We start from the raw sequence: 14,673 nt of genomic DNA on the forward strand, positions 1-14,673 counted from the left end.
TATGCAGATAAGATGAATATTTGTGCTGAAACTGTACGGTTATTACAACAAAAATGTAATACTACATATGAATTCTGTATTGAAACAGGAATTGAAGTTTTAAAAAAATTATTTGTCTTTTGAAACGGTGGTTTTCTGAGATATTATGAGATTCGGTATTATCGGGACAAACCTACTGAGACATTGTCATTTTAAAAATATATGGGGTTGCATTTCACTTTAAGGTTTAGCTGGACTAAGGCAACAAATATGTTGGAATCACATGTGTTCAAAGCAGAGTATATAAATTTTCGGTATCAACAACTATTTTGAAGATTACATGTTCAGGTTAATTTTTTAAAATATTTGATTTTATGGTGAAACCAAGATTGTGTTAGGGTTCAGAAATATGGGGTATGGATATTCACCAGAAATATAATAAATTCACCAACGATTTTGTAAAAGAAATCTTAAAGTACCAAATCGTGCGAATAATTGCATTCGTCTTGGTGAATGTAGACAATCCCCCTTGAGTACAACTGATCTGTCAAAATATGTAAAGCACTGGACTAAAATAAGGAAATGCTGACAAGCAGATACTCTTTACAATGTTATAATATGTTTTAATCAAAACACACCACAAAAAACCAACAAATAAAACCAGACATAAAAACAACAAAACAACTGGATGATTCCGGCAGAGCAACTATGCTAGTAAAGTTAAAACTGTTTTATTCTCTCATGGTCTTGGATATGCATGGCTAGCGCAAGAAATGGGTAACAGAGACAATCTTCTATGTTCAGACAGCGTCTATTTGCATTTTTGTTACAGATCTGGTTAAATAAATAGACGATTGTATAAAATATATTTATTATAGTCTAATCAAGTCGTTTTTGGATGCTGAAATATATTTAATGTTCCATCTACCTGTTTTCAGAAGAAGAAAAAATCATCTGCATCTTTTCCATGTTCCAAACATAATTTAATGATTGAACGAGGAAGACACATTAAAACTGAAAGATATCAAAGAGTTTACAAACTATGTCTTGAAGAAAATATCAAGAGTATAGAATATAGTATGATTTTGTATGTATATGTACTTCTTATACCAATTTAAGACAAAAAATATATCGAAGACATGTATTATATCAGTCATTCAGTGAAAACACTTACAAATTAATGTCCACTCAGAGAATAGGCCGTATTATAAACGTTTCAAAATGTTTTTTTGTTTTGTTTTTGTTTTTTGCTTTGAAATCTAGAGATGGAGTATTAAAAAGTCTCAATGGAGTATTAAAAAGTCTCAATACCAACACCTAAACAAGTGTATTATACTGTGTTTAATATGATATGTATTACGGGTCAGAGGTCTAACGTACTGAATAAACTTTATGTTCTCGTTCTGTAGAATTTGTTCAGTGTAAGCTGCATAAAACTGAAAGGGGCTAACTTAAGTATCTACCATACATCAACAACCAACTAAATGTACTCAATGTCCCTTACCCTCTGTCACTGAATTGTTGTAAGTAGTCAAACAAATGACTGACGGACGTATCTGTCATCATAATATAATATTTACCGGTAAAGTCATCTTCAGTGAAACATTGTTCTCTTTAATCAGAAGTTGTAAGGGATCCTTGTTAGTTCATCGGTAGTGTGTCGGACTCATAATCCATATTGCTGCCCAGGTGTGTGACTTTGGGACAGTCACTTAGTTCACGTGTCTTTGGCATCATATATCCAACTGTGTTCCGTTTGAACAAACCAAATAGACCGCAGTATTCGCATCAAGTGCTGATTGTATTAGATGTTCTACCTTTTTATTGCATTTTACTGTATTCGTACCAGGAAGATGAAGAAATTAGTCAAGGACAACTTGCTCAGGACATTCAACAAGGGAGATCAAAATTATATGATTCTATAATCAATTCTTTCGATTACCTCCCATTATTCATTGTGGTTGTTTTTTGTATATCCTTCAGGCGCAAAGAAAGCCTTTACACGACAAGGGGGCTTTCAGGACATTCATCGGCGTCCCATTTCCACAGCAGTGGATGGGAAATCACATGGAAATTGTGAAGGTCGGTAATAAAGTAAACTTAATTATTCCCCATACCCAACCAAAACAATATAAAAAAAATGTTCACTTAGGGTTTATTATGTTGTTAAATAAAACTATGTAACTAATTTAGCATCATTTCATCAGTTAGAGAATAGGACAATTTCGAGCTTTTAAGTAAACGTAAGTACTGTTAACTCTTGTCTACACCAAGTGTATGTTATCCCGCTACCCAGAGGAAAATATGAATGACAAATCAAGTTACGCAATGCATTATCGGTCTCGTTGTTTGTCTGTCCCCTCTGTTAAAGTGTACAATCGGCGCACTTGTATACCTGGTCGAGTCTATAGCATGAGGCGCTGGCTGCCTTTAATCGCCTCAAATGTAAACATATAGTTTGCTTTCACAACGACTACAAAGTAATCGCAGGTGCATGATGTCTATTTCAGACGATCAATAAATGAACACAGTATGGGTCAACATACTCGTATACATGACCCTACACGCTGCAAGGCGGCTTCAGTGGAAATTACACAGAATAAGGTGGTTATGCACCCATACGTTTTAGCGTAACTAATCTTTCATATCGGCTAGAACTGTGTTGACCAACATCATGTACACTCAATGTGGCACACCAGTTCTTATCACATGTGTGTCTGATTGTCACGAAATAAAGGTGTTATTGATCGAAGATAAGCATGAGTAATTTAAACACTAAGTAGGGGCAGTGGCGTCACTAGGGGGGTGTGGACACATTATATATATATATATATATATATATATATATATATATATATATATATATATACATACATACATACATACATACAGAGATAGAAGAGAGAGAAAATTATAACTATACACAAGACAGAACAGAAAGTGCTTTCTCTGGATTCTATAGAAGAATGCTTGATAATAGTAGGTATATATATATATATATATATATATATATATATATATATATATATATATATATATATACACCGAACACACTAAAACAACATGGCTTTTAAAGTGTTGGTATAAAGCAATTTGTTATATCAATACTAATGGTATATAAAATTGTTATTCGCCCGAGGCGCAATAATACGCATGTATACTATTTTTTGCAATTGTGTGGTGCCGATTCTAGGCTTATAGATCAATGACAAATTTCCACTCATTAATCATTGGTGGCGTATAAAAATAAACTCAAAATGTATTATTAATAATACCCTTTTTCTAAATGAATTTGACATGTTACACAATTTCATCACAATCGTTTCTGCTTTCCGTCCCCCCTCCCCTCTCACGCATGAGGGAAAAATAAGCAGAAATCTGGAGTGAGAGAGACAAAGAATTTGGGCTGGCTGAAAACCTTGAAACTGAACTTACGTTAAGTAACCTACAAGATTATGTTTCGTCGTAACGGTATGTGTACACTTTCCTTGCGATTTATCTACAGCTTATCTATTTAAGCACATGTGAGGATTGTTGTTGTTGTGGGGTTTAACGCCATTTTTCAGCACGATAGGCTATACATGGCGGCCAGTATTAATGGTGGAGGAAGAACCCGGAAAACCCCGGAAAGAACCACCGACCCACGAGAAGCTACTGGCAAGCTTTCTCACATGCCCACATTGGCTGAATCTTAGACTCGAACCGCCGCAGACAGAGGTGAGATGGCAGTGATCCGTAACGAAGAGCGCTTTAGACCACTCGGCCACTCGGGGCCCCCCACATGTGAGGAACAAATAAGACCAATATTTTTTTTGAACCACATAGACCAAAATATTGCTAGACTAACTTAGGAGACCAATAAGCTAACTTAGGACTAACTTAGGCAACCAATCAGCTTCAGTATTCATTTAAGCCGTTAAACTTCTCCACGGACAAGTACAGGTACATTTTATCCATTTTAGTAATCTGTGTCAATTCGCAAAGTGAATACATAGGTGAAGATATGACAGTAACCACTTAGAGGCCATGTCCTGGTGACCTATGTTATTATCACGATCTCTAATGAAGGCAGCCAATCAGATGAAGTTTTATATCTTGATGGTTGGGAGGCTGATCAGCATGGATGAAGGGCATCAATGTGTAAGGAACGAAATGATTCACTTTCGAATTTCTTAAGGCTGCTATTCCATTGGATAAATCAAAGGTCACCAGAACATGACCCCTAAGCGGTCTCTGTCAGATCTTCACCTACGTCAGTAGAGATCGGATTTGTATTAATTGTTACAATATAAAGCTTGAAAACAGAAATTCACGCCATAAAAAGAAGATCAGCGTTAATTTAATAATCGTTTTTAAGGCCTAAATACAACATTTATCATGAAATATAGTTGTTTAGTTATTGCAAATAAAATGATAGAAAATTAGAAGAAATTATTATTATTATTATTATTATTATTATTAACATTAGTTTTTTTCATTAATTTAAAAACATGTTTGATTAGACATATGAGCGAAATAGCATTTTAACACACTGCAAAGATGTGCGAAAAAATACGACAGTGAAATGCTTTCTATACAGGAGCTATACATCCTGCCTGCTATGCGTTGTAAAAAAAAAAAAAAACCAAGATGAAATATAATTGATTCTATTGCAGCACAGTGGATTAACACAAAAAAGGATAGTAACCGCTAGTGACAGTAACGGAGTCTCATACTAATTAGTGCATCTCGGACGAGACAGTCTTTCATTTTCTGCGCCAAGAAAACTTTGAATAAGGTCACAATTAGAAATCACGTTGCAAGAAGAAGATAAGGGAGCGATCAAATTGCAACTAAGTAAATAAAACTAACGACGTAAATGCTTTGTCTGACTTATTCATCGAAGTTTGAATAATATTCGTCAGCATACACGTTTAATTTACATTTACTGCTACTCTTTACAACTGATCTGCAAATGATGGTGTACATTTATAGATTACTGGTGGTTATCCTAAGGAACTTCTATTAATGTTGTCTGTGTCCCATCTTGTGTCTTAAGAATTTAGTTTATTGTATAAGAAATGACAAACATAGATATGGAAGCAATCACATATATTCGCATTAAGAAATGGAGAAATATACAACTCCCGTGTGACACACCCAACCTCAAGTTCCCCCTCCCCGCCTTTCACCCACCTCATTGTGCAGAATTAAAAGCCTTGATTGTCACATTGCCACTTTTTCTCAATCGGTACAGTCACAAGGACGAGCAAAAAAAAAATATGGACGTTTGATCCCCACTGCCACCTTATCTAGCATGGTATCCTAAATCCTCAGCCTTCATTGTCATCTAACCATCCTGCTAAAATGACTTACCAAAGTAGAATTACTGTATATCAGTCGATGGATATGGTGTCAATGTATATGGAGTTCACGATACATGGTAACAGCAATGAACGGGACGGGATGGACGGATGCAATGACGGAAGGATATAGCTTACCACACTATATCAGCGATAGTGTGGGAATAATACAAGACATTTCATTCACTGCACATGAGACATAAAGACTGGTATATACATTGTACCTGATACTACAATACACTTTCTCAAAGTGTGGTAAAAAGTTTAATTTTTAACCTTCTACTTTCGTATCACACATCGATACCGATTCATAAATTATAACTTTATTTCTTTTATTCTGACACTTATATATTCGTACGATTTGCACAAGGCTGGATACTTAAAATATAACTTCCTCTGCTTATGTAAGTGGGTTCGTGCAAAGCCTCGTTTCTAATGCAGTCTTCAAGGAAGTAAATTAATGCGTCTCGTTCATTTTGTTTGAAACGAAGGAGCTCACATTATTTTAAAATGCAGAATATACCCTTTTACCGTTGAAAAGACCCAATCATTACGACACAAAGCAAGAGTTCTTCGACAACAAGAACGACTACGTGAACAGAAACGGTTATTTGACGCGGTAAGTAACTACGCTATGCTGCTATAAAAAATATGCAACATTTGGCAACTGATATTGAAGTTAACTTGAGTAACCTACCTTAACGCAGATTCACAAAGTAGCAATACCTTAGCGAGTTTATCGGCTAAGCTTCACATTCACTTTAACGCTATGAAAAAGAATGACACTATTCACAATTGTTTTTTATATGCGGTCTGGTCCTCTGCTAGTATAAAATAATAAAAGAGAAGATTCTATACGTGTGCTACTGGTACTTTGTGTACCTAAGAATACTCACTGTTTTAATTGTAACATTCATAAATTCAAGTGGTTGTGTTATAATATATGTGAACGAGATTTAACTTTGACAGTACCTTACAATTTTTTTAAATTCAACAAAACATATTGCTTCACAAATATTGCGTACAATGTTAACACATGTTATACGCTAGTATGTAGATTAGAACTTAAATACACCGTACTTCGTTTGCTAATTTCTGCAATGTTTGATACCATTTACATCTAAAATGGTTGTCAAGTGAACATCTGAGGCAGAAATCTGACAAAGCAATCGTACGGTAATTGTACTGAAGATATACAAAGGTGGGACAGGCAGCAATAAAATCCAAACGTCAGAGAGAGAGAGAGAGAGAGAGAGAGAGAGATCATAATTTAAGAAATGTGGAAGGTACATCAACAGCTGAGACAATAAGAAAAAAAAAACTGGCTCGCAAAACAATTATTATGTTGTCACACAGCGTTAACAGAAGATGTCATGAAAGCTGTTAGCAAATAATCAAATAATTATAAAATGCATAATTAAGATTGATGGCATTTAACTTTTTCGCTAGAATACTACATAGATATTTGCAAGGATGTGTGTGGAATCAAGACTGGGAAAAATGCAATTTTATACTTGTGTTAATTTTACATATTGCTCGCATATAATTTGAACCACGACTGAACTGCAAAACCACAAACACATATACGTTTTCTGACAGTTTCCGAAATGTAAGCTGACTGGTATTTTGTTTTAATTACACTTTGTTGATCAATAAAATGGAATGCATTACTAGATACATACAAAGCTTCAAACGCTGTTCTGGGTGATAATAAGTGTGTATACTTACCTCACGTATTTAGTTCGCTTATACAATTAATATAATTAGTTCCCAAGGCAACACATATTCGATTGGTGTAATTTAATCTAGTTATAAAGCATGTCAACAATTGTTATTCTTTTGTTTTCTTTAGTTTTGTCTGACCACTAAATGAGCAAGGTACGTTTAGAAGCATAATAAGGAAGACGAAGTTTCTTATGAAACTGCCATGGCAAATGGGGTTTAAAGATGAGGTCCATCACAAAGTCGTGGTTTGCTAAAGAGCTTGACACATCGTGGAACCAAGGTCCGCAAGTAACTGCGTGCCCAAGTTAGAGAATGTTTTCGTAAAATGTACTCACAAACTTGTATGATACAAGCAAACTCTCATGTCATGAAAGCAGAACATATTTACAAAAACTTTTATGGAAATCTTTCTTCTTTTGAATTGCTTCCAAAGTCAGAGTAAGCCATATAGAGAATTCTTTCTTGAAGCCATCTGAGCAGCACAAATATGGCTTGTAATTAAATAAGTTACCGGTGACTATGTTCACAGGATGACCGTCAATAAATAAATCGACGATTCATATACCTCTAAGCTTATATGTTTGATTTGATGCTTTATCTATGTATTACCCTTTACCCTAGTCTTTTGCGTCCTGTCCATCTGCAGCTGGCAACATTTTTCTAATAATCCTAGAGGTAAAAATGATCCTTTGAAGCCAAATGACTTTTGTATGTCGATTTTTCGTCGCAATCATGGGTAAAGCATCGTCGGTCTTTGGGGGATGGGGGTGGGCAAGAAAGGGCAGACTCGTGCTATTGAGCATGGATTAAAGATGAAGAAGAATGCATCTCTGAATCCGATGAATAATATAGCGCTGGGGACAGCTTTGTGAGATAAACAATGTGTAATGAGTAATATTGCTTTCATGGTCATCAACATCAGCATCATCCTTGTCGTTAACGCTACTACTTCTCTACTAATATAAACGATGTAATTCTTAAGTTAACACGTTTAGACTCAATATGGCTAAAATGTATGTATGTATGTATGTATGTATGTATGTGTATATATATATATATATATATATATATATATATATATATATATATATATATATATATATATATATATATATATATATAAAGTGAATTGGGTAATACCGTTCATTTAGCAGTTATATAGTAAAGTCTTTCATTTCAGTTATGAAATGATTACGTCAAATTCACGCAAGTTAGGCCAAAGCGAAGCATGCTGGTTGTGTGGACAATTGTGGAAACGTGTGTGTGTGTGTGTGTGTCTATGTGTGTGTGTGTGTGTGTGTGTGTGTGTGTGTGGAATAGACTATTCCATTAGGATTGTACGGTTTATAATCTTGTGAAAAGTAACTAAGATAATCTTTATTAGACCAACAGTTTAAAAATTGAGAACGCTAATTAGGAATGTGGACGTTTAAGCGCATTTAGATCAGCAATTTAATTCATTTTCAAACGTGTTTTTCAGAAGGAAAGTGGTGATGCGTATGTCACACAGGGAATATCTCGGCTGCATACCTTTTATTGTAATCCCTTGAATGTCCATCTATTTAATGTCACATGCATGCCAGTAATACTGAAAACATTAAGCTTTTGATGTTTGTGTTAGGTAGTATCTTGATTAAATGCTGGTCTATTGAATAATTTACATTGTAATATTGTCGTTCTTTCATGTACATTGTGCATGAATCTTGTTGTAAACAAACGTGTCATAAAATTTGACAAAATATTATATGGGCTATTATGTTTTAATTTTATAAATTTCGATCTTCTGCTTCAGTGAGAATAAAAAATTCCAGTTTATTGCATTCTTTCAGTATTTTATCTTGAAACTATATTTTGTATTTCAATTTACACTCAGAAATATGTAATAACTATTTTCTTTTTATATTTGCAGAGAATCTATCATATCAATACTGAAATGGCAAGTAAAGATCAGTAAGTCAGTTTAACGTTTATCGCACCCTGCAAACAACGACATTGTTTCGATTTTTGAGGAACTTCGTGTGAATTTGTGACTTTCTGCGATGAGGAACACATATTATTAATGGATACGCCAATGTATTTTGTGGCTTCCATGCTTCTGGGATCTTCTTTTAAAAAATCCTAAATCCAGACGTAGTGCTTATTTTGTCAGTTAATGACAATTTTAAATGATGACCCAATTCACATTCGTCTTGAAACTTTGTAGGCACAGAAAACACTCACAATTTCATAAATATTTCCTTTGATATTTTTACAATAATAACCATAACATAGTCCATTAATAACAGCTTAACAACATTTTTATCAGCCTCGTACCTCGCGAGACCTGACGGAAACTAAAAACGACTAGCAATTTCCAATACCTGATGTGAATGGTCCATTTTTAAATGGCAACTTATTAAACTTGGTTAGGCCTTTACAGTGGGGTCTGATGCTATGATATAACAACTCCGATATTTGTTTAATCAAACAAATACAATTTCAGAAAGGAAGATAAATGAAAGGTTTTATAGTTACATAAATTGTATTAAAAAGACAGTCTGATATATGCAAACTTAAAATAATAATAAAAAAAATTAAAATATTATGGAATGAATGTGTAGTTTTATAGACGTTTCTTACTACGTGAAGTATAGTATATCCTACTTTATAAAGTTATCTATGCAATCCTCCATAACCCTCCTCATTCCTCTTTTGCACTGGTACAGGGGTGCTGGAGGGAAGAAAACAATCAGCAAGACGCAAGAGAAAACAAAAAGTCCACTCTCAAACCAGGAAAAGAAAGAACCAAAGCAGCCATATCTCACGCAAAAGATTCAGATTCTTGAAGATGATAACAAAAGACTTAGCTTGGAAAATGTTGCGCTCAAAAAAAATTTTGATTTGTAAGTACTCCAAGCCGTTCAAATGCATTTGTACAATTATTTGCAAAAAATAACTTTAAAGTAAGTAATCTCGATGTATATCGATTGCTAATAATGAAATATTGACATTCTTATATAAAACAGTAATCTCGATGTATATCGATTGCTAATAATGAAATATTGACATTCTTATATAAAATAGTAATCTAGATGTTTTTTGGTTAGTCGAAGGCTTCTCTACTTGAAGCAAATAGCAGTTATGTCTGTTTCGACGTTTTAAAAAGAGCGACACATATAACGTCGCAAAAGGCATTTATATTATCGTTTTGGAAAAAAGACTTTTACATTTCTCAGCAGAAAAGACAGTCACATTTCGTTGCTGGAGTGCCTCTGGTATAATAAGTATTGATGACTGGGTATGACATGCTATTCCATTCAGACAGGTTCCCATTTTACATGTCTATGAATACAAGTCTGCATCAACAATTTTCGACGACCAGTGCAGAACAGTTCAATAATAGATACAATTATATATGTGTGTATATATATATATATATATATATATATATATATATATATATATATATATAGAGAGAGAGAGAGAGAGAGAGAGAGAGAGAGAGAGAGAGAGGTGGATTTTTGCAACCCTCGGTACCTATTCGTATTTACTCGAAAACAGATTAATGAGTAATGATGTTTGGTAAGACCTATGAACAAGACTAATATTAATAAACCTAATTTTGGGCAGTATGCGAATAATGGGATTGTTAATGTTGCACACACAATAATAGTTATGTGATTAATATTTTGTCTTGATTTTGCATTTTAACAATTTATTCAGTTAGATTATTTTCCTCCTTTTACATGGTTCCGATCCACACTAAATTAATTGCACGAATTCAAGATATAGACATATTTGAATTAATGCATATGACGTACATTAACTGCACTCTAGCGTATTATATTTACAAAATATACTTATATTTTATATTACAGGAGGGAGATTATTAAAGCGCTTTTAAAAAAAGGAATAACAGAAATGGACGAAATTCAGATAGCACATGATTTAATCAGCATGTGAGTCATAAAATGCTTTTTTGTTACTTTTCGTGCTAAACAGAGAAACATGACTCCACTCAAATTTCATATATCTATTGGTCTCTGTCATGGTACATAACATTTATAGAAATTATTAATGATTAGTGCGTGAAGTCCACTCTCAGACCAGGAGAAGAAAGAACCGAAGCAGGCAGATTTCACAAAAAAGATTAAAAATCTTGAGGATGATAACAAAAGACTTAGCTTGGAAAATGTTACGCTCAAAACAGATTTTGATTTGTAATTACTCCAAGCCATTCAAATGCATTTGTACAATTATTTACAAAAAATACCTTTAAAGTAAGTAATGTCGATGTATATCGATTGCTATTAATGAAATATTGGCATTGTTTTGTAACATAGTCATCTAGATGTTTTCTGATTAATCGATCATCCCGAAAGGCTTGTCTATTTGAGAAAAATAGCAGTTAAGTCTGTTTGGACGTTTTCAAAAGAGCAATAAATATAAGTGCGTGGTCTTCAAATTTCTTGAACCGTAAGGTACGACTACATGTAATTATCAGATATATTCAGCAATAATAAGTCTCTTTTTCGGAAGATCTAGCAGAGGGTTAAAAGATACACATTTCTCTTTGCATCCGTCATCTCTATTTCTAACATCTAGCTACACAAGTTAGGAATCGCTGTTCATTTGCATGCAGTATGTCTTAAGACTAATGCTTCTGATTTGCATGAACCCAGGCTTTCAGAGGAACATTGCAGGGACCCAAAGAAGAACGTTTACAGATATTATATGATTGATACAAGAATGGCTTAGAGCTTAAAGAGAGTAGGTTATAATTGTCTTTCCGACAGAATACTCGACTGTAAAATATTTCAGTACGTTATTTCAGTCTAATGTTTGTACTGTATGTTAATAAACCGTTAGACTTCATGCTTTTACACTAATATCACAGTCGTCTCAGTACTGTCCTGTTGGAAGAATTTGTTAATGGAAACTGATACGAATTGCACGAATTTCAATGGATTAGTAAAAACGGGCTACGCGGAATGCAAGGACGTGCACATAACTGGGGTTATTATGCCCATACTTTCTGATAACGTTGGCGAGACAGAAATATTGCATATCCGAATATACGCTTTGGCATTTAGTGTATTTGTACCAAACAGCAGTTGAATCAGGTCACATGGGTAGAAATTATATGACTGTTCAAAGCGTTAACACATAATTTGAACATTTGTGACGCTGCCTTCTCTGTCGCTACTAACAACACTCTAACTATATCTCGCTACTAACGAGCAAGACAAAAACAAATATTGTGATTAAAAAAGAGAACGCTGGTGAAAGTCTGTAGACTCAGTTTTGAAAATTTATAATAATCTCCAAGGATTCTAATGGTATTCTTTAAATATTTCATAAATTATGGTTCCTTATTATTAAATAATAAATCTAGGAATGTATGATCTGCAATCGCTAATCATGCTTAAAATAAAATCGATGAACAGATCAACTAATGAATCTGAGTTGTCACTATATTCAATACATTTAAATATATGAAAATTCTGATTTATCGGGTTTTTATTAAGGTTACCGTAACACCGTTCGATTTGTAAAGACATATGTAATATGATAATGTAAACTTTAGAAAAAAGAATATTAAATGAAAACGCCAAACATGGGTATCCAGATTCCCTGAATGAAAATTAGATGGAAAGCATAAAAATCTATTATGAAGCTACTGGATAAAGGAATCTATGAATGTTCTCTCAGTAGCAGTCGACGTAAATAATACTAATCCCATGAGTTTCACTGCATATAAGAGAGAGATTGAGAGAGAGACAGAGAGAGAGAGAGAGAGAGAAGTGGTGCAATGTCGTACGTTTCAAAACGTTCCTAGTATGAATTGCTTGCCGTAGTTAGGTGAACTCTTTCTGTCATGAGTCAAAGTATGTCTTAGCATTCAAAATTGCAACGAAATATCAGATTAATGAATCTTATACATTTAAACTAGGAAAGTGTATTATATCTTTACTGATATAATATTTTGTAACATGGCAATGTTTCTTTTCAGTATTAAAAAATATAATACAGGATTATCAAGAGCGTCTTCCTCCTGCAATTCATACCAATTGGTGCATTTGATTTTAGGGCACTTCAAGAAGCAGACGCAAAGCATTCAGCGGAGAAATAGGACATGGAAAAGTATGGCTTTGGTCACATTCTTTATTGTATTAGGAGTCTATGCTCTTAAAATAAGTAACAGAAAAGTGTGAAAGACAATAAGCTTTGTAAAATTTAACAAATATATTTATTTTTCTAGAATACAAAGTGAAAATGAGAAAACAGAACTTGCGGTACTGCGTATTAAATCCCTAAATAATCCAAGAATTACAGACACAAGTCCTAAAAATTTAAAGCCTTGAATAAACTTCAGTAAAAGTCCAGAAAAAACTAAACCAAAACTGAAGTTGATGACTTCTCTGTAGTGGCTATTACAGCGTTGATGTGTCTACAGTCTTTCGCTGAATCACAGTAATATAATTCCATGTTTGAATTCAGTATAAACTCTAGTTAATGTCTTTATCCAAGAATTTTAACAGAGCACTTTTTTATTTCCAGAGAAAAGTTTCACTTTAATTCAATAATTTGAATAAAAAAGATTCCAGCCCAAAACTACTGGTCACATCATATAATATACGAGTTGAAAGTGCGAGACGTTAAAGCACGACTGACCAAGTCCTCACAATCACAGGATTATATAATAGTTCTCTACTTGACCTCAGGTCACAATTAGCATTTTCTAAAACAAAACACCGATTACCGACGGAAAATAACCTTCTAGAATGGTCCCGATGTTTACAAAATCAAAACCATAACCTTTAAAATTCACGTAGGAAAGTCCAAAATCCTGACCTAGATAAACATATTCTTCTGTTAATAACATCTCTGATAATAACGCCTGTAAACCTATAGAATAGTTTAGCTATGTATTAGTTGCTGGCAAAAAATGACATTAAAAAAGTAAGTCAGGTCAATCAGAAATGAGCTCAATTTTGGACAAGTTTAAGTCCATTATACCATGTTACATTACAATAGTATGTAATGAAATAAAAAACTTTAACGCTTACAAACAAACAATTACATTAAATATACATAACAATTATAAGGTCGTTATTTTAAAATAAAAATTGAATCATTAAGAATCAAAGTTTCTACGGATTTTTGCCATTCATTTTTGGGTCCTGGTTAAAAGAATCTTTAAAAACTATACTTGTTTCCCCACGATCAAACGACCTGTAGTTAAAGGGAATGAACAATTCCACTGCAGTCAGTATTTGATAACTAAAGCAGAGAAAATTAGTTTATGCTCAGAAAGTTGCCCAAGGAGAAGACAAAAAAAAATTAATGTAAGCAGGGGAGGGATGGTGACGGATAAGAATCCAGTTATACAGTAAGGCACCTTTGAAATGAATAATACAAGAATTTGCTGCAAGTATACCTAGTATTTTTTTCTGCGTTATGGTATGAGCATGAGCAAGAAAACTATGCCTATGATAATAATTTTTTATTCCTAGACTAAACAAGTATTTCAGACGCATGTATTCACATTCTCAGAAAGCACAAGAAAGAGATAGAAAAATTAAGCCAGAACCTGCAAGGCGAGGATCAGCTGCCAGCTAAGTCGAAGTATGTAAAATAATTTGTA

At 33.7% G+C, this 14,673-nt stretch overlaps 1 protein-coding gene across 2 annotated transcripts in view; it reads left to right on the forward strand.

Moving 5' to 3' along the window:
- The first annotated feature begins 10,919 nt into the window (after window positions 1–10,919).
- Window positions 10,920–14,673, forward strand: part of LOC149797665 (uncharacterized) — a 46,625-nt gene continuing 42,871 nt past the window's right edge. Inside the window, exons 1-3 of one of the 2 annotated variants that reach the window (XM_089962573.1) lie at window positions 10,920–10,984; window positions 13,116–13,169; window positions 14,583–14,654. In XM_089962573.1, coding sequence (XP_089818699.1) covers window positions 13,162–13,169; window positions 14,583–14,654 — 80 coding nt within the window. In that variant the 5' untranslated portion in view covers window positions 10,920–10,984; window positions 13,116–13,161. Of the gene's footprint in view, window positions 10,985–13,115; window positions 13,170–13,227; window positions 14,655–14,673 lie in introns of those variants that run through there. The other variant, XM_089962574.1, reaches the window with a different exon arrangement.

This window comes from Sinohyriopsis cumingii, chromosome 6 (assembly GCF_028554795.1).
Source record: "Sinohyriopsis cumingii isolate HCF-2022 chromosome 6, ASM2855479v2, whole genome shotgun sequence".
NCBI lineage: Eukaryota > Metazoa > Mollusca > Bivalvia > Unionida > Unionidae > Sinohyriopsis > Sinohyriopsis cumingii.